Here is a 26,298-nt window from a genome sequence, read left to right on the forward strand (position 1 = left end):
TCCAAATGAACGATGGGGCCATAGCATACGAAGCATTAATATAGTGTTCAGGAATACTCATAGAGCGGTAATTGCAAACACAACAGTGATGGACAGAATGTGGATCAATGTCACACATTCACCCCAGTCCAAAGATGTGGGCCCAAATCCATCGTTTTTCCACTCCACACCACCCTGGGTTAGACAATGGCGATATGCAAATCAGCGCTGACCCTGTGCCCCATGGGAACAGTCCAGTCCGAACTACAAAAGCCATGTCCTTCCCAGAACGTTCTGGGAAGGACATGGCTTTTGTAGTTCGGACTGGACTGTTCCCATGGGGCAACAGGGTCAGCGCTGATTTGCATATCGCCATTGTCTAACCCAGGGTGGTGTGGAGTGGAAAAACGATGGATTTGGGCCCAGATCTTTTGACTGGGGTGAATGTGTGACATTGATCCACATTCTGTCCATCATTGTTGTGTTTGCAGTTACCGCTCTAAGTGTACTGGGGATGCTCAGACGTGAGTCCCAGACACTCCACACCACTGGAATCAAGCTAGCCGGGCTGATGAGAGGTGTTACCTCGAAACCGGGCCGGTCCTCGGATGCTTGTTTCCGTTCTGGGAAGGACATGGCTTTTGTAGTTCGGACTGGACTGTTCCCATGGGGCAACAGGGTCAGCGCTGATTTGCATATCGCCATTGTCTTACCCAGGGTGGTGTGGAGTGGAAAAACGATGGATTTGGGCCCAGATCTTTTGACTGGGGTGAATGTGTGACATTGATCCACATTCTGTCCATCATTGTTGTGTTTGCAGTTACCGCTCTAAGTGTACTGGGGATGCTCAGACGTGAGTCCCAGACACTCCACACCACTGGAATCAAGCTAGCCGGGCTGATGAGAGGTGTTACCTCGAAACCGGGCCGGTCCTCGGATGCTTTTTTCCGTTCTGGGAAGGACTTGGCTTTTGTAGTTCGGACTGGACTGTTCCCATGGGGCAACAGGGTCAGCGCTGATTTGCATATCGCCATTGTCTAACCCAGGGTGGTGTGGAGTGGAAAAACGATGGATTTGGGCCCAGATCTTTTGACTGGGGTGAATGTGTGACATTGATCCACATTCTGTCCATCATGGTTGTGTTTGCAGTTACCGCTCTAAGTGTACTGGGGATGCTCAGACGTGAGTCCCAGACACTCCACACCACTGGAATCAAGCTAGCCGGGCTGATGAGAGGTGTTACCTCGAAACCGGGCCGGTCCTCGGATGCTTGTTTCCGTTCTAGGAAGGACATGGCTTTTGTAGTTCGGACTGGACTGTTCCCATGGGGCAACAGGGTCAGCGCTGATTTGCATATCGCCATTGTCTAACCCAAGGTGGTGTGGAGTGGAAAAACGATGAATTTGGGCCCAGATCTTTTGACTGGGGTAAATGTGTGACATTGATCCACATTCTGTCCATCATTGTTGTGTTTGCAGTTACCGCTATAAGTGTACTGGGGATGCTCAGACGTGAGTCCCAGACACTCCACACCACTGGAATCAAGCTAGCCGGGCTGATGAGAGGTGTTACCTCGAAACCGGGCCGGTCCTCGGATGCTTGTTTCCGTTCTGGGAAGGACATGGCTTTTGTAGTTCGGACTGGACTGTTCCCATGGGGCAACAGGGTCAGCGCTGATTTGCATATCGCCATTGTCTAACCCAGGGTGGTGTGGAGTGGAAAAACGATGGATTTGGGCCCAGATCTTTTGACTGGGGTAAATGTGTGACATTGATCCACATTCTGTCCATCATTGTTGTGTTTGCAGTTACCGCTATAAGTGTACTGGGGATGCTCAGACGTGAGTCCCAGACACTCCACACCACTGGAATCAAGCTAGCCGGGCTTATGAGAGGTGTTACCTCGAAACCGGGCCGGTCCTCGGATGCTTGTTTCCGTTCTGGGAAGGACATGGCTTTTGTAGTTCGGACTGGACTGTTCCCATGGGGCAACAGGGTCAGCGCTGATTTGCATATCGCCATTGTCTAACCCAGGGTGGTGTGGAGTGGAAAAACGATGGATTTGGGCCCAGATCTTTTGACTGGGGTGAATGTGTGACATTGATCCACATTCTGTCCATCATTGTTGTGTTTGCAGGAATACTCATGTCACGTTCATTGCCTCGTTTATTTTTTTCTGGAAACACTATGTGGGAATGAAATCCCACACACTACTCTTTGGAAGCCAGCTTTAACAAAACACCCTTTTCCGTCTTTTTCTGCATTGTAGTAACTCCCTGCATTGCGTCTTCTAAACAAGGGCCAACATTTATCCTTTGGATATGAATTTCACATTTTGGTTTCGGCATGTGTGTTGCTGATTTTCAGGTGCCAAATTTACAATTCGCTTTTCAGAAACTGTGGGCCTTATTTAAACTTTGGTTTACAGATTACTCCATCACAAACATGGTGAAGGTTCCATCCACTGCTTTCCAATTGCATCACAGCCTGTGGCACTTGGTAATGTGGCAGACGGGAGATACGCCCCCATTTTGAGATGTGTCCCACCCGCCAAACTTTTAAGTAAGCCTTGTGTCACTTACAAGCCCATGCTCGTCCATGTTTTCCCTGACTCCGCCCAGTGGATCCATCATGGCGGTGGTCGCTCCGAAGTGATGGATTGAAAGCTAAGAGAGGAGGTGGCCGCAGGATGTGCAGATTCCACCTGCATTCCTTCCTGACACCGGCTCCAGTTGATAGTTTGAAGAGGCCTCTCCACTGTGTCTGATCAAAGAATAGCAAAGACATCTACTTTTCAGGAAAGGAAATAGCTTTTTAAAGATAACAGATCCGAGTACATTTTTGTATGGCGTGGTAGACCGTAAACCAGGACAAAAATAAAGTGTGCCCTGTTTTTATAGCAACATCTTCAGGAAATGGGAGCGATATATGTACAATGACCATTTTTTTCCGAATACAAGAGACTTCACGTCTTGTTTTTCAATTATATGTCCACGTGATTGGGATTATCTGTGTCAGTTTTAGGATTTGGCAATTTTTATGCATTTTACGAAGTGATTGAAAGCATCTGAAAATGCAATGCTCATGATATCAGTCTGCTGGTTTCCAGGTGCCGGTTTGTAGTTGTGTGTATGTATGTGAGCATAAAAAGAATGTGGGGGCATATTACCAAGGAATAGCGATATTTATCGCAAAATTAGCTTAGCGCATTTTTTTTATCGCTGCCTATCGCTGGATATGTTAGCGGAAAAAACATGCTATTAGCAATGTTTTTCTCCATTGTGCTAAAATATTCTGCGATAACGGCGAAATGCGTGAATATCGCTGAGAATACAGCGTTATTCACGCATTAGCGACGAAATGCTCTTAGCCATGTTATCCACCTCCCATTGGATAACATGGTTAAGAACTGGTCTGGGCAGGTGTTAGTATTTGGAGATATTTGCGCTTAGCGCAAATATTTCCATCGCTACGCCTGCCTTGCTAATAGGCGATAGCGACGTTAGCGACTGCTTTCAGTCGCTAACTGGTTGGGTACGCCCACTTTGCATGTCATTAGCGATAAACATCGCTGACATGCAAAGCGGGCCCCAAACCGCTCGGTATCGCCTAAAAGCTGTCGCTAACATCAGTTAGCGACAGCTTGCTAATAGGGCGATAGAATTATCGCCGCTTAGCGGCCGAAAACAGCCACTAAAGCAGCGATAATTGCCTATCGCCCTGCTTGATAATATGCCCCGTGATTTTGTATTTTACACACTAATTCACCGCTAGACTCTGACAAGGATACTTATTCAGTTTGTTCTTCCCTATATGTATTTACTTGGATAATAAAAACAATTACGTGTCCTCATGTCCTCCCCCCATGCATAGTCTAACTGCTCTCTGGGTCATGAGGACTAAAATGCACCAAACTGATGAACCCCCAGAAGGATGACTCTGGTCTACGGTTTGTTTGTCTTCTCATTCAAAGAAGATCCCTCTGGCTGGATTGCCCCCTTTAGGGTGCTGGCAAAGACTGATTTGCATATAGATGGTCGTTTTCCATCAAGGCACAGTGAGCAGATGAAAGTGGTGTTGATCAATTCATGCATTCCATCCATGACATTTGTGTCCTTTGTATAGTAGTGGTCTTTCTCTCAACCACAATGTACCTCATTTTCAAGGGTGCTGACCTTGTGTTTGCCCATTGATGTGTTATCACTGCTGTCTCTTAGCTTTTATTTGTTTGTTTATATTGTTGTGCTTATAGTTGTCTCCTCTTTTAATTGTTCACAGTTGCAGGTTGATGGCAGTATTTAATTGTTGTATTATTTTACAACGCCAATCATTTTGTGGCACTAAATTGGATGCATTTAACGTACAGTAACATTTTATTTTGTGTAATTGTACTTGATAATTGTTCCTTCCACTTGATGCTAATATTTCAATGTATTATATTGATTAATTGAGTGTCTTGCCTTCTGCTCATAGGCTCCCTCTATCCGACAAGCATGCGTATAAGTGATGAAGGTCGCCTAGTTGTCAATTTTAAGACAGAGTCTCGGTTCCATGGTCTATTTGTGATGTCCCATCCAGGTAAAGTAGAATCTAATTTAGTAATAGCTCTATTGTCTCAATATTGTATTTCGTTTTCTCCTTGTAAAATTGACTGAGTGATATAATTGAGAGATCTTTTATATGCAGGATTACTATTAACATTTGCATGAATGCAATCTTAAAGAGAAAAAAAATAATCAAGACTGTAGAAGTCCCCAGACATTTCTTTAGGACTGTACCTTTTTGCTGGGACAGATTCAAATTAATTGTACAACCGTGGTCCGTACAGAAAAATTCAAAAGGTTTTACACAGAAAATGAGCAGGTTATTTCCATATCAAAGCGGAGCAAGTTATTCATAGATTGGAAAAAAGTAGAAGGTCACAAAATGGCTTTATTGACATACAAAATATTTATTGATCACTGTGTAGATTCATTTAGAACCATGTAATATTTCTAATAGCACACCCACTATAAACAATATTTGATTGCGAGCCAAGACAGAACTACATGAGTCTAAGAAGAAACACTTACATACATTTTTTACATTTTATCATCTCAGCATCTCTCTGCCGTTCCGGTTGTAATATTTGTCCATCTCCCGTCACAAGCGCAGTAGCTTTTTTTGTATGATAGTTGACCCACTACCATATTTTATGCAGGTAATGGGGAAAGTGCGTAATAACGGGGCAAGTGAATTTAAATGTGCCAATTACAATACATTTGCAATAGGAATGGTATTTGACCTATAGGTATGTTATTCGACCATGGTCATTGTGCGTATCTGGGGGTTACAGAACTTGTTCTGACTTTCAATGCTCTTGGCGTTCACAAAATATTTAAACCAACAATTGAACAAGAGTCTGTGTTATTTGTTTTAACCACTATCGTGGTAATTGGAGTAACAGTTTATATCCCTTCGTAACTTCAGGGAGGCTTGTCAACCGGCCTGTGCTGGACTTTGCTGTCCGTATGCAGGTTGTGAGCATCTGATTGGCTAGGTCAAAATGTTGGCCCAGTGTATATTGGGTTGGAAAATGTTCTGTTCTGTAGACTTGTTCTTTGCTAAAAAATCTTCAAAATGACTGGTGCGGTTCTAGCACCCTTAGGCATAATCACACCAAAGGTCGCTGCTTTTATATGGTTCCCCTCATTGCTGGCATTTACTTAAGAGTAACTCAAGAGTTGTACCGGTGACCATTGGGTCTATCCAGAGTCTGGAACATGTTTAGTTGGGCTAACTTTGTTTCGTACTACTCAACTGGAATGGAGTTTCCTGGACACGGATGACAGCATGGCATTCACGATGCCAGAAGTACAAAGGAATGTAATGTTTACTACTTCGGGCGGCTACCTCTGAGGGTAGGTGTGTGGTCACTTAAAGAGCAGTAGGAGGCTGGCGTAATGCCTAGGTGATCCCAGACAGGTAGTCTTGGCAGCCCATTGCTTAGTTTGTCACCCGCACTAGGGGCAGGGTATAGTAGAAAACAACTGTATTTGCCCCACAGGTCAACACTGGTCATCCCAGTTTCTCTAGTAGAGGGAAGAATTTGGCTATGTAAAATGGTTAGACAAAGGATGAGGTCATTTTGAAATTCCCCTACTGAGCCATATTGTATGTCCTTGCTCCTATTTTCTGTAGATAAATACTTGCTGACAAACCACGAAAGCCTCTGTAGGAAAGACGCCCCTATACAGACCCTCCAGGATATCGCGATTTGCCACGAAATCGGCACTTTTGTAAAAATGCCGCGATTTTTACAAAAGTGCCCGCGAAATCGGCACTTTTGTAGAAATCGCGGCTTTTTACAAAAGCTGCGGCTGACTCGGGCATATGTTGACCTTCCGCATTAACCTTCTTCTTTCCATTCCGCGCCTAATCCTTGATGCTGAAATTTTCTGTCACGGCGCATACGTCGTGGCCTTAACTGAGCATCTATAAGAAGTGACTTAAATTGAAAAACGCTTCTTTTCCGTCGGAGATGCAAGCCTCCCCCCTGGTAATTGCCCGTACTTTAATGAAGCCCTGGACTTCTTAATGACAGCTGAAATGGGACCCAGCAGGTGGTACTGTGAAGCATGGCATTAAATCAGCATGGCTCACCAGAGAGCCCACCGGGAGCCGAGGACCGCGGACTGCCCCAAGAAGCGGCTGTAAATCAGCCTTTCGCATGACTGCATATAACACCGGGAGGCTAACACTTTCCCTAAACTGCTCACATTAACACATATGTACCACTCTGCACGAAGCCAGGGTGCTGGCCTATCATAAGAAACATACCTCTGGCTGCACCGTAGACATGAGGTCACCGCCCGAAGTGTGGCAAGCACCTCTGTGCATTTCCTGCCATGCAAATGTGCTGGATTCTTATCATGCAAGACTAGGCCATCAATTAGACATTACAAGAGGTGATAATTGCTGCCTAGACGCTTCGACGCCTCGTTGAGGTAGTAAGCGCTATATTTATCCAATTACAATACACTACCATGCACCTATGTTGCTGCTTGCAACTACTGTGATTTTATCAGCCTGGCTGTTGGTGATTTAAAAGTCCGTATACCTTTGGCTTTTGTTCGATTCGGTAGCTGGTTATCTGTATTTGTTATAGACACCTGTTTATTAAGACGCTGCAGCCTCGAGGTTTCAAAAAATCAATTGTGGCCTATCACTAAGGTCATTCAGTGCCCCTTTCTGAGATGGTATCAAGGTCAAGGAGCATGTGATGTCATTTTCGCTGTCCCTAACTATAATCAAGTGTTTCTATGGAGGAATGCTTACATTAGTATACATACATAGCTTCATGTTGTTAAATAACTAAAAAAACGAAGATATCTGTGTTTGTTGTAGGAAAAATGGCCAAATAAAATGCCGCAAAATTGCCGCTATATTTCCATATTTGTGCCGCTAAATTTCCTTTTTTGTGCCGCTAAATTTGCCATCCATGCCGCTATATCCTGGGGGGTCTGCCTATATGTACGTATGTATAAATATATTTTTTTCAACTGGCAGTCACCAGTAGGTAGTTATAGTTAGGACCTTTTTTCAAAAAGCGTTTTTTCTTTTGCAAATATCTTTGGCACCGTTTCATGAATCTTCGCAAATTTTTCAAAACTAATGACCCACTCATTTTAGCTGCTGTCTTGAAAACTTCGGGGTGGTCCGTCAAGCTGGGGCTGAGAGAAAGGGTGAGTCCCAAAATGTTTTTTCTCCATGTTCATTTCTATAGGAAACTGTTGACGCAGTACAGCCCGAACTGCTGAAAGGAATTGCACCAAAGTTGGCAGAAAGGTAGCTCTTGTTCCAGAGTGCACTCTTTTTGTTAAATGGTTTAAATCCGTTCAGTAGTTCCTGAAAAATGTAAACATTTTCAGATATACAAATATGGCCACGGAGGATCCGCAAACCCTTCCGATCTCATGCCTGAGATCTGAGTGGCTGCCAACACTTCAAACCAGGCAGTGTTGGCAGCCATCTTGTGACTCGGTTGAACCAAGGCACAAGAAAAATGGGTAAAAACGTAAAAAATCAATAAAAGGCGCCAGGGTAGAAACCCTCTGACGCCCTAGGCCTGCTCAGGAAGTCCCACAGTGACCCCTAGGGCCAAAAAATGCTTTTATTTCAGCGGGATACTCATTGGGTCAGCGAATCCGTCCGAAAAAGAAAACAAAATGGAGAGCAGGCTCTAGCGATTCGTTTAATTAGGCCCCTGTGTGGGCTAGGTCCCTAGGGCAATGATCAAAATACATGTGGGGGCCCATGGCCCCGGGGACCACCACCTCCCTGGTGCTTTATTTTTTAAAGAAAGGTGTGAGGGGGGCTCCTGTCCCCTACGCAGCACCGGGGACCGCCACCTCCCTGGGGCTAATTTTGTTATATGTGGGGGCCATGTGGCCCCCAGCACCCCGGGGACCGCTACCTCCCTGGGGCTATGTTCATTAATTGCAGGGGCCATGCAGGCCCCCCACAACCCCGAGGACCACCACCTCCCTGGGGCTTTATTTTTTAAAGAAAGGCAAAGGGGGCACCTGCACCCCACGCAGCCCCGGGCGCTGCCACCTCCCTGGGGATAATTTTGTTAAATGTGGGGGGCCACGGGGCCCCCAGCAGCCCTGGGGACTGCTACCTCCCCGGGGCTACATTCATTAATTGCAGGATATGGCCATGCACGGAGGGATGGGGTCCCAGAGCTATATCAGCCTCAGGAGGGGTCCGCATGTCCCCCTCCATAAAAAACCTGGCCCAGGAAAGGGGGGCCACATGACCCCCACCCCTTAAAAATATATATTTTTTCTTTAAAGGTTGGGCCCCGGGGGATGGGGTCCCCGGGGCTGAAATTCGGCTTGGGGAGGGGGGCCACACAGCTCCCCTCCTATTTCAAAAACAAAAAATACCAAAGGGCCAGCCCTGGGGGATGCGGTCCATGGGTAAGAAATCAGCCTCAGGAGAGGGGCCGTGTGGCCTCCGTCCCATTTTATTACTCCCCAAAAAATGGGGGCTGGGATCCCCGGGTCCTAAAAAGGTAAACGAAAGGGGGGGCACACAGCCCCCCTTCCTATAATGAAAAAAAAATGTAAAAGTGACAATTCGACGAGGCCCACACCCTTTCTTCACTCCTCTGCAAATGCGCCTTCTGCCGCGTTCTTGGATGGAGGAGGAAGTGCCTTTTGTTGGTGAGGGTCCTTTGGGCAAACTACCCACCTGTTACCTCCAGTAAGCCCCACAAAGCTGGATTGCTGAGAACGAGGTGGTTGGAGGCCTCGCCTCTTTTTCCACCACACTGCAAATGCGCCTCTTGGCGCACTGCTGGTGGGGTGATGAGGTCCCCTTGCCTCTTGAGGGCCTCAGGAATAAAGTAGACTTCAACCCCCAATTAGCAGTGTGCAGAAAAAAGAGAGAAACGTACACATATGTTATTTGGGCTCAATGGGAGCTCAGTTACTGATTTTTAAGCAAGGCACCCTGTTTCACCTCACTCTGTACTCCTCTCTTTTGCTATCCCAGGTCCCATTGTTTGCCAAACCTTGTAGCCACCCCAAGAGTTCTATCTAGGGTATATGCTGCTTCATCCGCTGCTTGGCAATCTTGGACTGCCTCAGAGACTTTTTCTAAGTTTATCTTATTGATGCTTTGCGTACTAGGACCCTGGTGGTTCTGGGTGGACTCTGAACAGGAAATACTTGATATGTGCCCGGAGGTGTTAGGTTGTGGTTCTGGGAAGTATGACGTGATGTGCAGTGTGTAAATGAGCACTGGAGAATAAAGATATACTCAACTACATCCCCCATGTGTGGCATAATCTGTTTGCATATTCCAGGACTGGGAAAGATGCTACACTTGGTAGGGTTCTCCAACTGATATGGCTAATGTTGAAATACTCATGGCAATATAACATTTCATGCAAATGTGCAGATCTTTTCTCTCTTGCACACATTTTGCAGGGTGCTGGGCCACACTCCCAGTTTTATCACAGAGCTAGAAGCATTTTTCGTGTTGCTGTGTTAACCCCATAACATTACAGTTTTGAACTGTCCAACACAGTGTAATATATTTGAGTGGAAAACAAATTGTACATGGTACCAACAGCAAAATTTCGCTTTAACGCTATAATCAAAAGTATAAGCATGGCAGGAAGTGGGTGATGTGGATTCCATATCTCTTGAGGCTTGGGAACGTCTAGTATAATGTAGCTTGATAGACCCTCATTAGGCTCCGCCCACCTGACAACATGTTGCAGTGCTTCTGTGCAGCATGTAGAACACCATCCGAGAGAGAGAGAGAGAGAGAGAGAGAGAGAGAGAGAGAGAGAGAAAGATAGAGAGTGTGTGTGTCTGTGTGTCTCCTCTCAGTATTAGCAAACCCAGACAAACACAATTTTTATGATCACCTTCATGGTATGGGCCTTGGTCCCTATAGTGCGTTTAAGTAATTTCAAGCCTTATCAAAAAACTAAAAGCACGGGGAGGAGCTTCTTGCGCAACCGAGATGGCCGCGTGAGCACAGGGCTCCCGGGACCTTCGCCACCTACAAGCATCTATCCTGAACATTATCCTGATTATGACGATGGGTTATTGAAGACACAACCCAGCTGATATAATAGCTGCTTTCAGAAATCGATTTGGACTCCAGGAACCGTAACTATGGCACTTCGAACTTTTGTGGCCTGCTCCATGGCACTGCCCGGGGCTCGAGTCAATGTGATGCCCAGGTAGTAATTGAACAACAGCGGCCTACCGGGCCCTGCTCACTACCCCGGAGTTAACTTTCGGTTTCGTTTTCGGCTCTCGGCCTTCTTCTATCTCGAGACCACTCTGGCAACCCGGGATGTAATCTGCCCCGCAACTCCACTGTTTGATTGCCATCGAGTGTTTCTGGTCGTGTGACATCAGGCTGACACATGTTTTTTGTTGATCCCGGTGGGTGAATCGAGAGGAGTCATTTTCACCAGGTCTCGAAGGCCCCTCAGGGGCGCAACACCAAATATGGCTGGCAAACCCGAAAGCGAGAAACGGAAGACCAAGACCATTCACCGAGGGGGTGCTATTCAATCGAATGTCATGGATCAATATACTCATCCTAAGGGGTCCCCCGGTGGTACGAGTAGGTCCCTGGGAGATGCGGGAGACGACTCATCAGCAGTGGATGACTTGACCCTGCATGATGTCATGGGCACCATTGCTAGTATGAAGACCTCTATCGACCAACAATATGAGGCTCTGGCCCTAAAGCTTGACACTGTGGCAATCGATGTCAACCTGATCAGGGCAGATTTATCAAAGACTAATGAAAAAGTCAAATCCTTGGATTTGAAGACCTCCAGCCTTACGACCGATGTGTCCGATTTACAGACGGAGGTTCACAATCTACGGTCCTCCAATGATCTCTTCACTCGCCGGCTGGAGGATTTTGAAAGTCGGGCCAGACGCAACAACGTCCGTATTATTGGGGTCCCTGAAAAACCGGAAAACCCAGCCGTGGATCTCCTTGTTGAGGACCTCATCCTAAATCATCTTGCCCCCAAAGGCCTGAGCAGCTTTTTTGCAGTGGAACGCGCACACAGAGTGCCGGGCGGGAAGCCTTAGCTGGACGCCACCCCGCGTCCCATCATCGCCAGAATTTTCAAGATTAGAGATAGAGGCGCTATCCTGCAGGCATCGCGGGTGGGTGGCCCTACGAAGTTCGAAAACACCACAGTGAGCTTCTACCCAGATTTCACCCAGTTCGTTCAGAAGCAAAGGATGGGGTTTCAGGGGGTGAAGCGACGATTGAGAGACATGGGCATGAAATATGCGATGCTTTTTCCATCCCTGCTGCGTGTAGAATTCGAAGATCGGACGTTTTTCTTTGACCGCCCTGAGACTGTGAGTGACTGGCTCGATACGTTGCCCTTGCAGCGTGGTCGCCCTGAACATTCCGAAGGAGCTGAAGGCGGCCGGTTGGAACAGGAGCGAGCAGCGGTTTCGGATTCCTGGACATTGTGTACAACTGGCAGCTGTGGTTCGATGACGTTTATACTGGCACTATTAGTTGTGGGATACACAGAGGTGGCGGGGGGGTGAGACTCTTTCCTTCTCCGGGGTTCTTTTTGTAGATTACTTTAATATTAGGGCGACAGGCACACTGCAGGGTTGGGGTGGCTTTCGAGTCTAACGCAGGGGTGTAGGGTGGTGGGGAGTGTTTTGGGTATTTGTTGGGGAGTGGGGGGGGGGGAATTTGTGTGTGTTTCATTTTGTTTCAAGACAACGCATTGTTTAACTTCTGGACCTGGGTGTTGTACTCGCTGTGGGGTGGATTCTGCAGTTATTTCCTGGGATGGGGGGTAGGGGGTTGAAGTTACTGTGCTGGAATGTTAACGGTTTGGGGGATAGGATAAAACGTGGTATAGTGCTGCAGCTACTGAGACGCCTCCCCCCTGATGTAGTGTTACTGCAAGAGACACATCTGATCGGAAATACATGCCACGCTATGAATCGGTGGGGTTATCGTCTTCTGGCACACTCTGGATTCACCACTGGTTCTAGGGGGGTGGGTATCCTAGTCAGGGGTTCCCCCCCCCTGGAGGTCGACGATGTCATCCTTGACGACAGGGGGCGCTACGCTGCTATCACTGGTAGATGGGAGGGGAAGACTGTCTCTTTGCTTTCTGCTTACGTTCCTCCTGGCCTGCAGACTACGACCTTCGCTGATTTAGGGAGAGTAATTCTGGGGCTTCCGGAAGGCATCCTGGTAGTGGGTGGTGATTTCAATTCTGTTGTCTCCGGTAGGGATGACCGTTACCCCCCCAGAGATCTCATGAGATCACAGTCCTGGTTGGGTGGCTTCTTGGACATGCTGGGACTGGTAGATTGTTGGTGACTCCTGCATCTGGGACAGTCGCTTTTTCCATCCCGGCTGCGTGTAGAATACGAAGATCGGACGTTTTTCTTTGACCGCCCTGAGACTGTGAGTGACTGGCTCGATACGTTGCCCATGCAGCGTGGTCGCCCTGAACATTCCGAAGGAGCTGAAGGCGGCCCGTTGGAACAGGAGCGAGCAGCGGTTTCGGATTCCTGGACATTGTGTACAACTGGCAGCTGTGGTTCGATGACGTTTATACTGGCACTATTAGTGGTGGGATACCCAGAGGTGGCGGGGGGGGGGTGAGACTCTTTCCTCCTCCTGGGTTCTTTTTGTAGATTAGTTTAATGTTAGGGCGACAGGCACACTGCAAGTTGGGGTGGCTTTCGAGTCTAACGCAGGGGTGTAGGGTGGTGGGGAGTGTTTTGGGTATTTGTTGGGGAGTGGGGGGGGAATTTGTGTGTGTTTCATTTTGTTTCAAGGCAACGCATTGTTTAACTTCTGGACCTGGGTGTTGCACTCACTGTGGGGTGGATTCTGCAGTTATTTCCTGGGATGGGGGGTAGGGGGTTGAAGTTACTGTGCTGGAATGTTAACGGTTTGGGGGATAGGATAAAACGTGGTATAGTGCTGCAGCTACTGAGACGCCTCCCCCCTGATGTAGTGTTACTGCAAGAGACACATCTGATCGGAAATACATGCCACGCTATGAATTGGTGTGGTTATCGTCTTCTGGCACACTCTGGATTCACCACTGGTTCTAGGGGGGTGGGTATCCTAGTCAGGGGTTCCCTCCCCCTGGAGGTCGACGATGTCATCCTTGATGACAGGGGGCGCTACGCTGCTATCACTGGTAGATGGGAGGGGAAGACTGTCTCTTTGCTTTCTGTTTACGTTCCTCCTGGCCTGCAGACTACGGCCTTCGCTGATTTAGGGAGAGTAATTCTGGGGCTTCCGGAAGGCATCCTGGTAGTGGGTGGTGATTTCAATTCTGTTGTCTCCGGTAGGGATGACCGTTACCCCCCCAGAGATCTCATGAGATCACAGTCCTGGTTGGGTGGCTTCTTGGACATGCTGGGACTGGTAGATTGTTGGAGACTCCTGCATCTGGGACAGTCGCAATACACCTTCCACTCTGGTGCTCACGGCAGTTTCTCTAGACTTGATTATGTCCTGATGCCGGCGGCGCGGGCCTCTTCGGTCAGGAAGGTCAGACATCTTGCTTGTGGTATTTTGGATCACTCCCCACTGTAGCTTATGATAGATACGAGGCTGGGAGCCGAGGGCCGAGTGGCCCTGATTAAACCTTGGTATCTCCATAACCCCAAAACTTGGGCGGAGTTGATTAGATCACTGGATCATTATTTTGCCGAGAATGTGGGGTCTGTGTCTTCTTCTGTTTTGCTGTGGGAGACTTTCAAGACGGTTATCCGTGGCCAGGCGCTGTCGTTAATTGCTGGCGCCAAGAAAAGTAAAAACGAGGCTGGAGTCTGCCTTGAGACCGAAATAGTTGAGTTGGAAGGGGATTTGGAACTGGGTATCACTCATGACAAGATTCATCTCCTCAGTCTCAAACAACTTGACTATAGGGCGTTGGTGACGAATGCCGCTAAAGTTATGAGTAGAGAGCAGCAAGGACGTCTATATGATGTGGGAGATAAGGCGGGGAAATTGATTGCTTGGCTGGATAGAAAGGAGAGGGCGAGTCGTGTGGTCCCTGTGGTTGAGAGAGTGGATGGAGTGAGAGTGACTGATCCTGCCGAGATTGTGGAGTGTTTTGTGGAATATTTTCAAAAAGTGTATTCCCCTGTATCCGACAGACCAGAGGAAGACTCACATCTGCTGTTACGAGACATTACATTGCCCTGCCTGTCGGATCTAGACAGGGAACTGATGGACACGGCACTTTCCGTCGAAGAGGTGGCAACTGCTATCCGCTCCGTACGTTCGGGAAAGGCTATGGGCCCTAATGGTCTCCCCATCGAGCTTTACAAGCTACGCCCTGACAAAATGACGCCGAATCTTCATTCTATGTTTCTGGAGTCGCGAGACGTCAGCTCCCTCCCTCGTGATCAGCGACTTGCGACCATTGTGGTGATTCATAAGGAGGGGAAGCCGCGGGATCACTGCGCTTCGTATAGGCCTATTTCACTTCTAAATGCGGAGCCCAAGATCCTTGCGAAATTGCTAGCAAATCGTTTGATAAAGGTAATCAGCGACCTGATCCATCCAGATCAATCCGGTTTCATTCCACACCGTAATACAGCATTGAACTTGCGGCGCTTATATGGCATTCTTGCGAGAGCGGCGTCATTACGTGAACCGGCCATCTTGGCTTCCTTGGATGCTACGATGGCCTTTGATACGTTGGAGTGGCCGTATCTCTGGGCCGCTCTTGCAAAGTTCGGTTTTGGTCCTGGTTTCATCGGCTGGGTGAAACTTTTGTACGGGGAACCATTGGCTTAGATTGTGGTGAATGGTCGGGTTTCTAAGTCGTTTACCCTTGGAAGGGGCATGCGGCAAGGGTGTCCACTGTCCCCGCTTCTTTTTGCCCTCGCATTAGAGCCCCTGGCTGCTTGGCTGCGGTGGGAGCCATCGATGAGGGGTATTCGGTGGACCCCGGATTTTGAGGACCGAGTATCACTCTATGCAGACGATATCTTGTTGTATCTTATGTCACCTCGAAAGTCGCTGATCGTATTAATTAATGTGTTGAACTCATTCGGGAGAAACTCCGGCCTTGTGATTAACTGGTCCAAGTCTTGTGTTTATGTACTCTCGGGTGACTCTCCTTCTTTGCCGCGCGGTTGTCCCATACAAGTGGTGCAGACGGGATTTAAATATCTGGGGGTCTTTATCGCCTTGGACCCCGTAGTCCGTTATGATCGTAACCTGCTTCCCCCGCTCCAATGCTTAAAATCCGATGTTGTGGCCTGGCGCAACTGCCACTGTCCCCCCTCGGGCGTGCAGCTCTTTTTAAAATGATGTCATTGCCGCGGTTTTTATACACGCTGCAGAATACACTTGATGTTATTACGGCGAGCTACTTTCGAGAGGTGGAAAGTTTGCAGAGACAATTGATATGGGGCGGGCGTTCACACATCGCCCTCGCTAAGCTGATGCTTCCCTGGTACGATGGTGGTATTGCACTTCCGGATATAAGGCGATACTATTGGGCTTCCCAGCTGGGGGCAATCAATCATGGAATGTACGGTCCTGCGTCGAATCCTGCATTTGAAATGGATAAGTGGGTGTTGCCGGGCGGTGATTATAACAGGGCGCTTTATACCAAATCTGCTGGAAAGAAGCTTTCGGGACCCACTAAGATAGCGGTGCGAGTGTGGCAATGTGCTAATGCTGCAATGGGATGGAGGGGTCGACTGACTCGAGCGACTCCGCTCTATGCATCTGAGAGACTGGGCAGCCTGTGGAAGACGAAAGGTTTCGAGAGGTGGGACGTGATTGGTATCTGCAGGGTGAGTGATGTTTGGGCCAAAGACACGGTTAAGACCTTTGAGGAGTTGAAAGTAGAATATGAGTTAAGTGATAAGGAACTCTTCCGTTATGCGCAGATTCGCCACTCGCTGAATTCGGTTTTTCCTCAAGGTACCGTTATCCCGGAAGCATCCCCACTTGAAGATCGGGTACTTGGCGGATACGTTCCCGACAGCACTATCTCATTGATCTATAAGAAATTGATTAATGATCGGGTTGATTTGTTGGTCTGACTTAGAGAGGTTTGGACTAATGATGGTTTGGAGTTGGACGACGAGGACTGGCAGTCGGCGATATCCTCGCCGAAGGAGGTCGCGATTCCGGCTCGTCTCCGACTCGTACAGCTTAAGATCCTGCACCGGATTTATGTGACTGGCCCTCGCCTGATTCGTATGGGATATTCTGTGGATGGGTTGTGTAAGCGTGGATGCGGTTTAACCGGTACTTTCCTCCACATACTTTGGGAGTGTCCGGAGGTGGTACGGTTCTGGAATCGAGTGCATGCTGTGATGGAGGAGGTCACGGGTGCTGCGCTGTTGCCTGAAGCAAGGCGTTGTTTGTTGAATGTTTGGGAGCCGACTGATTATGATGTGGCGCAGACCCAGTGGGGGACCCTTGGGAATATGGTCGCCAAGAGAGATATCGCATAGTTGTGGGGCTCTCAGAGACCGCCCACCATCCTGGCATGGAAGGAGAATATGGACTGGTGTATGTTTAGAGAGAAGACGGTATATGTGGCACGCGGCAGACCCAAAAAGTGGGGTAAAATCTGGGGCCAATGGAACTCCTACCTGGGTGATATATGTACACCTCCCTTCACAGATGCTCCGGATGTTCCGTCTTCCCCCTGACCCGACATTCCTAACGATGTTTCAGCTTTAATGTTTTAAGACTTTCAATTTTCCCCCTACTCCCCCCCTCCTGCATTGATGATTTGTGCCAAACTGAAATGCATTTCCTTCCTCACTGAACGCTTCTCTATTAGTACTGATTTTATTGCCTTGTTTGTTCATGTTTATTTATCAATAAAAAGAAATATAAAAAAAAACCTAAAAGCACAGTTATATTTCCCTGAATCCTCTGTATTACTTACCACAGTATCAAGGTGCAGGTGGAGTTACAATATGACTGTATTGCCTCTTGGTTAATTTAGCGGTCTAAGGCTTGTTTACTTCAGTGTAATTCAAAACCTTGAGGGCCTCATTTATGAGTTTTTGTTGTAGGAGAGCACCACAGGCCTTCCTGCTGCACTGCCCTACGGCAAAAGAAAATGGCAGGAAAGCTCTGTATCTATCAGATGCGGCGTATTCCTGTCCTTTTCCTCTACGCTAGTGTTCAATGGGCTGCTGTGCGCCAATGCAGACCCCTTTGCAAGGGTGCCTGCTTTGCGGGGATGATTGTTTTTGTGCGGGAAGAGAAACCTTCCTGTACAAAAACAATCACAAAAGGCATTTTCCTCTATGTGTGCTGCAGAATGAAGCACACATATAAGAAGGAAAAACGAGGAGAAATAAAGATATTTTTCCTCGTTGGATCAGCGTAATTGTTTGGCGCTGCCTCAGAGTTACGATTTCTTGTAAATATGGGGCACTGCCAAAAAAAATGGATGTTGCTGGGAATGACCCCAGCAACACCCAGTGCATGCCGATTTAACACAGAAAACTGCGTTAAAGGGAATGATATCTACAAGGCAGCATTAAACCAAAAAAAGTTGCTTAGTGCTGCTTGGTAAATATTGAGCAGGCTCCCGCATCACCGGAGTGTAACAAAAAGTTACACACCAGCTGCGCAAGGGGCTTATTATAAGTAAGTACCTGAATGTATTGTGGCAGCGTAGTCACTCAGCACGTTGCTCTGTTGATATGCTCCTCAAAAATGGTATTGTCCAAGGGTAGAATCTACCTCTACAATGGGAAGGCAGGTGAAGGTTTTTTTTGGGGGGGTGGGGGTGTTTAAACACAGGTGGAGATGATCTGGAAAATCTCTTTTGCCATTGTTAGAAGCCATTAATCACATAACTTTTTTTGCTTACATCTTTCATACTTATTTCCTGCAAATGGCATATTTTACATTTCCAATTCGAAGGCAACATTTTAAACATCATTGTTGAGTCTCTCGTCTATCACGGAATTTACTTTGCACTAGGAGGCCGCACATTTTCTGAATTCTTATTGGTAGACGCTGAGTGAAGGTATTTGAAAGGTGGTGATATGTAATTTCAACTCACAGGATAAAACAGGCTATTATCCTCCCATTCTGCGGGTGCAATTATAGAGGTGGGCAACTCCAGTTAAATGTGGAAATGTAGCTCACCATGGCCTTCCTTCTAATGCTCAGTGTTTCCTTGAAGGTCAAGCTATTCACCCCAATTCAGAACAACAATGGTGTAGTAAAAAAAAAAAAAATCTTACACGTGGCCTATTTGTTCATATGGAAGATATCTTATATGGCTATAATCTGTTATGGTATTTTGATCATTCTTTCAAGTAAATATTTGATTGCAGCCGCGGGCCGTGGAGGGAGTTACGGTGGGGCAGGGAGGCGGGGAGGGGGAGGGGCGGGGTGTAGGGTGCGAAAAACAGGCATATGGATCATTGCAGGTAAGTACACAATTTAATTAATAAAACGAAATTCGTAGCGCGCACTGCATGGCAAAAAGCAATGCGGTGCTCGCTACGAATTTCGTTTTATTAATTAAATTGTGTACTTACCTGCAATGATCCATATGCCTGTTTTTCGCACCCTCCACCCCGCCCCTCCCCCTCCCCGCCTCCCTGCCCCACCGTAACTCCCTCCACGGCCCGCGGCTGTTTGATTGTATTGTGTAAAGATTGGATTGTATTGTGTAAAAACTGGTGGTTAAACTTTTCCAAAATAGCGTCTTATTTGTTACTGTGAGAAGTTGGCCTGGTAGGGGATGTTTCCAATTCTGGAACCACCTACTACCTGACCAAACAATCCCTTATGGTGTCTGGTTGTAAGTCAACCTTATTAGACAAGCTATCCTAGGGGTAGCATGGACTAAGCAGCCTAAAGGCTTAACTTAAGAGGTCGTGTTAAGCGAGCTGTTTTACCACATACAATCCTGTAATACCAAATGAAAGGACACCACACAAGTATATATTATAAAAATATATGTGTTTATTACTAAAAACAATCCCCAGTATTCTTTATGAATAAAGGGGCACAAGCGTTAAATCAAAAGCACTGTTTAAACATACAAGTTGCACAATTATGGATGAGGGCGGGTGGCCACTCAAACCATATACTAAACAAGTGGTATAAGAGAGGCCACTCGAACAGTGTTTAAGCCTAGGGCCTAGGGACTCGCTGGGAGCAGTCAGGACAAGCAATGCTGAAGTCGGGAATGGCCCTCGGGATTCGGGAGATGTGCGGAAAGCGCACGCATGCACCAATGTTAACCAATGGTGCGTAAAAGTCATAGAGTTAAAGTTTAAGGACACTTCCGCTGAACCTAGAGGAACAAAACTTAACACACAGACCCTAGAGGTGTGCACCAGTGTGGGAACACCGGCGGAGCAAAGTTACCTCACCCACAGGAAGTGGGTGCACAGGGTCGAAGTGGCGTCGGGTTTTGACACGCCGGCTCTTGGTGCTTGGAGCTGAAAGGGCTGCAGGCAGGTTGAAGATGAAGTGTCCGGTGGAGTCCAAGGGTGGACTCAAGTTGTAGAGTACCTGAAAGCAGAGGGGACAGAGTCTGGGTCACTCAGCAGTGACCAGGGTGGAACCAGGACGGAACCAGGCAATGTCGGGCGCAATCAGGTGGTCGTCGAGGAGCTTCTCTCCGCTGTCACGTGGGCTCTGGGGCATCTGCGACGTCCAGGAGCAGGTCACGATCTGTCCCACGCAGGCTCTCACCGTCGGTGCAGTCGGCTTCAAGTTTGGAGCAAACAAGCCTTGGCAAGAGCAATCCACGCGGGATCGGAAGATTGCTTCTCACTCGGACCAGGAAGGTCAGAGTCGGGGCTCCTTTTCAGGGGAGCTGGTGTGGATCTGGAGCAACCAGATTCACGAGTCTTCTTAGGTAGTTCGTCGGCACAGGGACCACTAGCCAGCTGGCAAGTGACCGGGCCAACGCGTTGAGCCAAATAGAGCCAAAGGGCCCCACGCAGCACTCGTCGAGTGTGGAGGGTTGAACTTCGGCTCAGGAGCAGCTCAGGGTGGGGGCTTCTCAAACCCCGGTGCACAGCTTCGAGGGTCACTCGTGGGCTGCACGGTCAGCGTCTCGTGGTCAATTCAAGATGGCGTGCCCCACGCTTCCGGTCGCCTCCACGGGTCTCAGCTCTGCAGGGACTGTGGATCGGGCTGTTGGAAGGCAGGCAAGCTTGATCTCGTCGATCTCAGTCGCTCGAGTTCCGGCGGGAACTGCAACTAAGTAGACGTCGAGGGCTGGATGGTGCCTGCTGCTGCAGGGTGGTCACTCCTTGACCACAAGGGAGATTCTTCGGGCTTCCACGTTGAGATGGAGGTCCAAGGGTCCAGAGTTTCGTTTCTAATGTTTCTTCCAGGAAATCTGATGTGCATTGGCACTGCTCCCACTCTTATTCCAATCTGGGGGGCGTGATTACCTGCTAGGTCCCCTCCTATGGGTGGGACCCAGGAAGTGGGTGGATACACCCCCTTCCTTTGATCCAGGCCGCCCTGGCACGAGGGCTGGAGTGCCCCAGAACCGGTTTGGCCGGATTATGCAAGGGGCAGCCTTGTGCGCCCCAGGCAGTGTCTGGTTTCTTTCAAACCTCCCTGCTACAATCCACTATCTCCTGTCTGGAGGGTGGTGACACCCTCCTGTGACAGGAAACCCTTTGTCCAGGCCCCATCTGCTGAGTTTCGGTCAACTGCAGGGGTCCAGACATTTGTCTGTGGCAGAGGCATCCATTTTGTGGATCTTAAGGTCTTTGGAGAAATTAACCGCATTTAGTAAAGGAACATGTCTTACCCCTCTAGAGGGGTGGAATGGCATCCCCGTCGCCAGAACTGGCGAGGGGATGGTATTCCAAATCGTATGACACCTTACACGACATGTTTTGATAAAGCCAAACCAAAGTTGCTATTTAACCGCGAGGATTATAAGGCACTTAAGAGTATATGGTATGGCATTATCCTGAAACAGCTTAGGGAGTTGTTCCCGCCAGCTGCAGACAGGCTCAGCTCATGCTAGAGCTCCATCTCACATAAAACCACGCACCCTGCCTCCAGGATTGATGAGGCCTTCCATAGGAGTGGCTCACAGGTTTACATGTGTCCAGATATAGGTTTAGATATAGGTATACCATATCTAAGCAAGGGGTGATTACACCACCTTACCCCAGCTGAGTGATCAGCCAGTTGTGTCAATTTAAGAACCAGCCAGGGGTGGCAAAAGATATGCTGCAGCCCCTGGTAGGCCTTGGTGGCCCCTATGCCCTGGGCACCTATAGTGCATTATACAGGGGCTGACAAGGAGTCCATTTCCAATTGTGGTATGTACCTAGGGTACATGGAATCCATTTTACAGAGAGAGCAGATGGCCTGGGGCCCTGATTACCAGGGAACCAGGTCAACTAAGTCAAAAAACCAGCTAAACACAGGCAAAAAATCTGGGGTAACCATAGTCAGGTAGCCACCTTCCTACAGTTACATTATCTCTGCAACTGAAAATACATAGCATATGTGCAGGTGAGCAAGGTGTAATATGCTATTTATTTTCATTTCTGTGTGGGGGTTGGCCATGATTCATGAGATGAGAAGCCTTGGGTGGGTCATGATGCTCCTTTCCTCCTCCCTCAACTAAAGGTGTACATCATTATTTTCTCACCTCAGTTATGTTCTGCTTTGTTAGTAACATTTTTGCACCGCAGTAATAAATGTGTCAATCTGTGTATATTAGTACACTGTTCCAAATCAGTTGTGTTGGTTTAAGGCCACACGCATGTTCACCAGTATGTCATAAATATGTTTATGCATTATGAGATTTGTTGTTTATTTTTTCTGTCTAATACTTAAAAGAATACCCATATACCTGATCAACTTTTTGCATTAAAAGCAATATTCAGAAAGTCTCTTGCCAAACTATTCAGGTTCCTTGTTGGACATGTGTTTAGGATTGATATTCCCAGCCTAGGAAGACCGAAGTAAATGAAATGAATGAGTGTATGTTCTGTTTTTCAGCCACCTCCCTGAGTTCGATGATCATGTGTGTTGACCATCCTGGGCTCACCTTTACCCTCAGCCTGGTGCGCAGTGAACCGACCTACAACCAGCCCATACAGCAGTGGAGCTTTGTTTCCGACTTTGCGGTAAACTAAGAGACCTCAGTGTTTTCTTATATGAGCGGTGGTCCTGAATTCTCAAAAAGTGAATTCGTGTATGTATGCAAGTTCAATGTATCAGTGGGAAAAAAGGAGGGTCTGCCACTTGTCAATTACCATACATACAGCCAAACACCAAGGGCGTAAGGGCAGAATAAGCATCATTTACAATGAAGACCCACTTTTGAAATTCACAGAATCTGAATGTATATTCATGAATTGATTTACTCACATATTGTGTAATATTAAGTGGCGGGAAAATCTGGTCCCATTGGTGGATCCTGCATGTTAAAGGGAATGAATGCCATGAAAATTTGGTAAACACCCACAAACGCATACGTTTTTGTTCATTTACAGACCTTTCTAGAACATCGATCACATGTTGGATATTTTCAGAGGTGTAAACCTGTCAAGGGCAGGTGTAAATCCCTGTCCAGAGTGGAAATAGGCCACAGCCATCCTCAGAATGAGTTGGAGTGCATGGAAAGGTGTACAATTTTACTAAACATTGTCACTCATGCCTTTGTTCACCATTAACATGTGACTATCTCGGTTTTCCGGAGGCACTCTTGAAATTTTATGATCATTTTAATAATGGTACAGTTTCTTCAAATGTAGATGTGAAACAACGGTGCTAGATTTATATTTTGTTCAAATCGGGTTCTAAGGTGGCCTGCAGGCAGTGGCATACTGATATTTTCCAACACGGAGTGCCCTTGCCCGAAAAATATGTCTCACTCGTATTATCCGCTTTGATCCTCTCCGTGGCTGCTCCGCTTCCGCGCGCGCCAGTGTTGTGTTAACAGGCTCAGCTGTCGCGTGCGTGACGAGTTGACCTTTCAACTCCGAGCGCCCGCAGCAAGGCTGTTTCCCTGTACAGTCCGAAAAACCAGATGTTGAAGTTATGTGATAGTCGGGAGCATGTGGACTGTAATGGAGGCGGACAGGTGTCCGTGGTCTCGAGTATTCAGCCTATGAAAGGTGTTAAAATGGCGCTCTGAAGAGGGCCTCTAAGCGGCCTCCTGAGTGTCAACCTCGGCTACTTGTTCACATCCTATGTTTACACATACCGGGAAATGGTCCGTGAAACCGATGCTTCCTGACTATTGTTTTTTTTTACAAAGCTGCAACGTTTGCAGGTTTTTTATTCTTGTTATTGTTAAAAGATCAGGTTTTCATCAAATATATATTTTAAAAACGGTAGCATGACGTGATATGTGAACAAACATGTTATAAGGAGTTTATAAAGCGCACATACACCATTAGGTCTCTTGGCGCTCAGGTAATAAAGGCAAAAGCTGTTTCTTTGTAATAACCATTGCCTCTGGCATTCGAATGTCACAAAAGTGCAGAACTATATAAGAAAGCATTTGTGTTACAAGCTATTTAGGTGGTTCAGTGGGTTCGTGTGCGTGATGCAATGGTGTGTGTAACCAGGTTTGAGATCTCCTAGTAAACTCGGGCCTTCATCATTCCATAGGTGACACAATGCCTAGTATTTTGCTGAGCAACACCTTATGTTAACTGTGCTCTGCAATGTCAGCCATACTGTAGCAGGCACACAGTGCCTAGTTTGTACACTGAGTGCCGAACCCTAAACTCACCTCAAAAGCCTGCGACAGGTGCTGTCTTCAGTGCACATCGGGATCTTAAATCCATTACTAGACACTCCCTACCCTTTACTGACTCCTGCAGTTTCCCGCTTTCTCCATTTGTAATGGTTTTTCCTCCTTCCTCGTCCTCCTCCTTTTCCCTTTGTGTCGTTTTCACTCTCTTGTTCTCAAATAGTTCTGATGAGGTGAAATAAGTGTCATTCCCCAAAAACGAGTGCAACCACTGGCTCAAGTTAAGCACTGGGTCCAATAGAGAAAACATGCAATATTGTTCATATTAAAGCTTTATACATCTTTCAAACATGCTCTATGGAGTTCCTGGGTGTCTTTGATATCTTAGAAATGCATTTTAAATCTAGCTGTCATCCCTTTTACCGTAACATGCATTTGTCAAGCGCAGGTTCACCCATGTCTCGGATTTCTTGGCTCTGAAATAACATATGTTTATTGTTACCCAATCAGTGATACTTATTCTATTGACTTCAGAAGGGTGAAAGGCTGAGTGGACCCGCTAGAATTTTAACCTGTGACCATGGGGTCCAACGTATCCCTGGAGTGGATGTGTTAGTCCACTGAGCCACAGACCCAATTTTTGTTCACGAGCTGATGTTGCGGGGGGTCGTAAGTGGCTGCAGTTCTGTGACAAGCTTTGACTGAGCCCATGGCAAAACATATTTGAATGCCTCCCTAACTCAGAAATGTTTATCAACCTTGCAAGGATGGAAAGCTGAGTGGATCCCCCAGGATTTAAATCTGTGCTTTACACGTGGGAAATAAGCATCAATACCAGACACACTAAGTCTTAAACCTTTATTAATTGCACACACAAATATTTTGTGTCCAAAGAAACCCGTTCAACACCAGTATGAAGTCCCCAGCCTCCCAAAAAATCATACCAAAAATAGATAATTAGATAGACTTTTGATCAGCCCTCTTCAGCCATTGGTCGGTTCTAGTTACATTCCCATTTTGCTACAGCCTACCACAGCCAATTCTGTGAGGCAGTCGGCCAGCCCATTTAAGCTATTGGCTTTCTTCTCTCTTAGTGACAGGAGTTTGCTATTGCTTATGTGCAGAACTGTCTAGAAAGTTGTCCACTGAAGTACCAGGGCTTTTAGGTCAATTTCTGCTCGAATCAATTTTGTCATGGGTAATTTTTTTCCTACTCTTTTTGCAAAAGTTTGCTTGTCACTGTTACCCATTTGTAATTTTAATTGCTGTATTACTTTTACACTTTTAGGGGCTTATTTACAAGCACCTTACGCTGCCAAAGCACCACCTTTAACATGAAAAAATGTGCCATACCTGCAGCGCAAGGGGCTTGTAAATTAGCCCCTCATTGTCTAATGCACATGTTTGCAATAAAGAAAAAGAAAGAAGTATCACAGGCTTTTCAAGGCCACCCCTTATAGCTTTGCCAGTGCTTGTTTTAATTTGTGGCATCAAATGTCATGATTAGACCTTGGTATCCTGTTTATGCAATGAGCCGTTAATTATCTTCTCATATTTTGCTAACTGAAGTGCAGGGTCTTCCCTAGTGTGGAGCCAAGCCCCTAACAGTGCATCTTGTGTGACAGCTCTGAGTGGCTGTCACCTCACATTCTTACCTATGGCGGAAACCAATCTTGAACCTTATATTCTGGGTAATTAATCGCCAGCTCACACTGGTTTTCTTCCCTGAATCTTCCACCTTTCGTCATTCAACCACAAAAAACAATGCTTAATTTGAGCCAGTGGTTTCTGGTGCTCGGTACCGGCACTGAACTGTCAACACCGCACTTATGGCAGTCATCTCATTTAGAGAGGATCAGCACATTGGTTGTTTATGACTACAGCATATATACAAAATTACTAATACCTGCATCCTAAGCCATTCATTTAGCTTTGGGGACCTGGAATAATCTTAACTGTCGCTCTTGCAGGCAAGAGAGACGGTTAGTAGTTGGTTTGGTACTGTCATTGGCGTCAATGATGGGGAAATGGGTTGTGCAAGCAGCAGTGGCTTCCTGGTCAGGGCCCTGGCACTTATTG

The 26,298-nt window shown here is 47.2% G+C and overlaps 1 protein-coding gene across 1 annotated transcript in view; it reads left to right on the plus strand.

Annotated features, from left to right (window-relative positions):
- Positions 1–26,298, plus strand: part of FREM2 (FRAS1 related extracellular matrix 2) — a 635,470-nt gene that overhangs the window by 571,470 nt on the left and 37,702 nt on the right. Inside the window, exons 18-19 of the mRNA XM_078657234.1 lie at positions 4,452–4,556; positions 22,515–22,642. Coding sequence (XP_078513360.1) covers positions 4,452–4,556; positions 22,515–22,642 — 233 coding nt within the window. The remainder of the gene's footprint in view (positions 1–4,451; positions 4,557–22,514; positions 22,643–26,298) is intronic.

The sequence above is a fragment of the Lissotriton helveticus genome, chromosome 8 (genome assembly GCF_964261635.1).
Source record: "Lissotriton helveticus chromosome 8, aLisHel1.1, whole genome shotgun sequence".
In the NCBI taxonomy this organism is placed as follows: domain Eukaryota; kingdom Metazoa; phylum Chordata; class Amphibia; order Caudata; family Salamandridae; genus Lissotriton; species Lissotriton helveticus.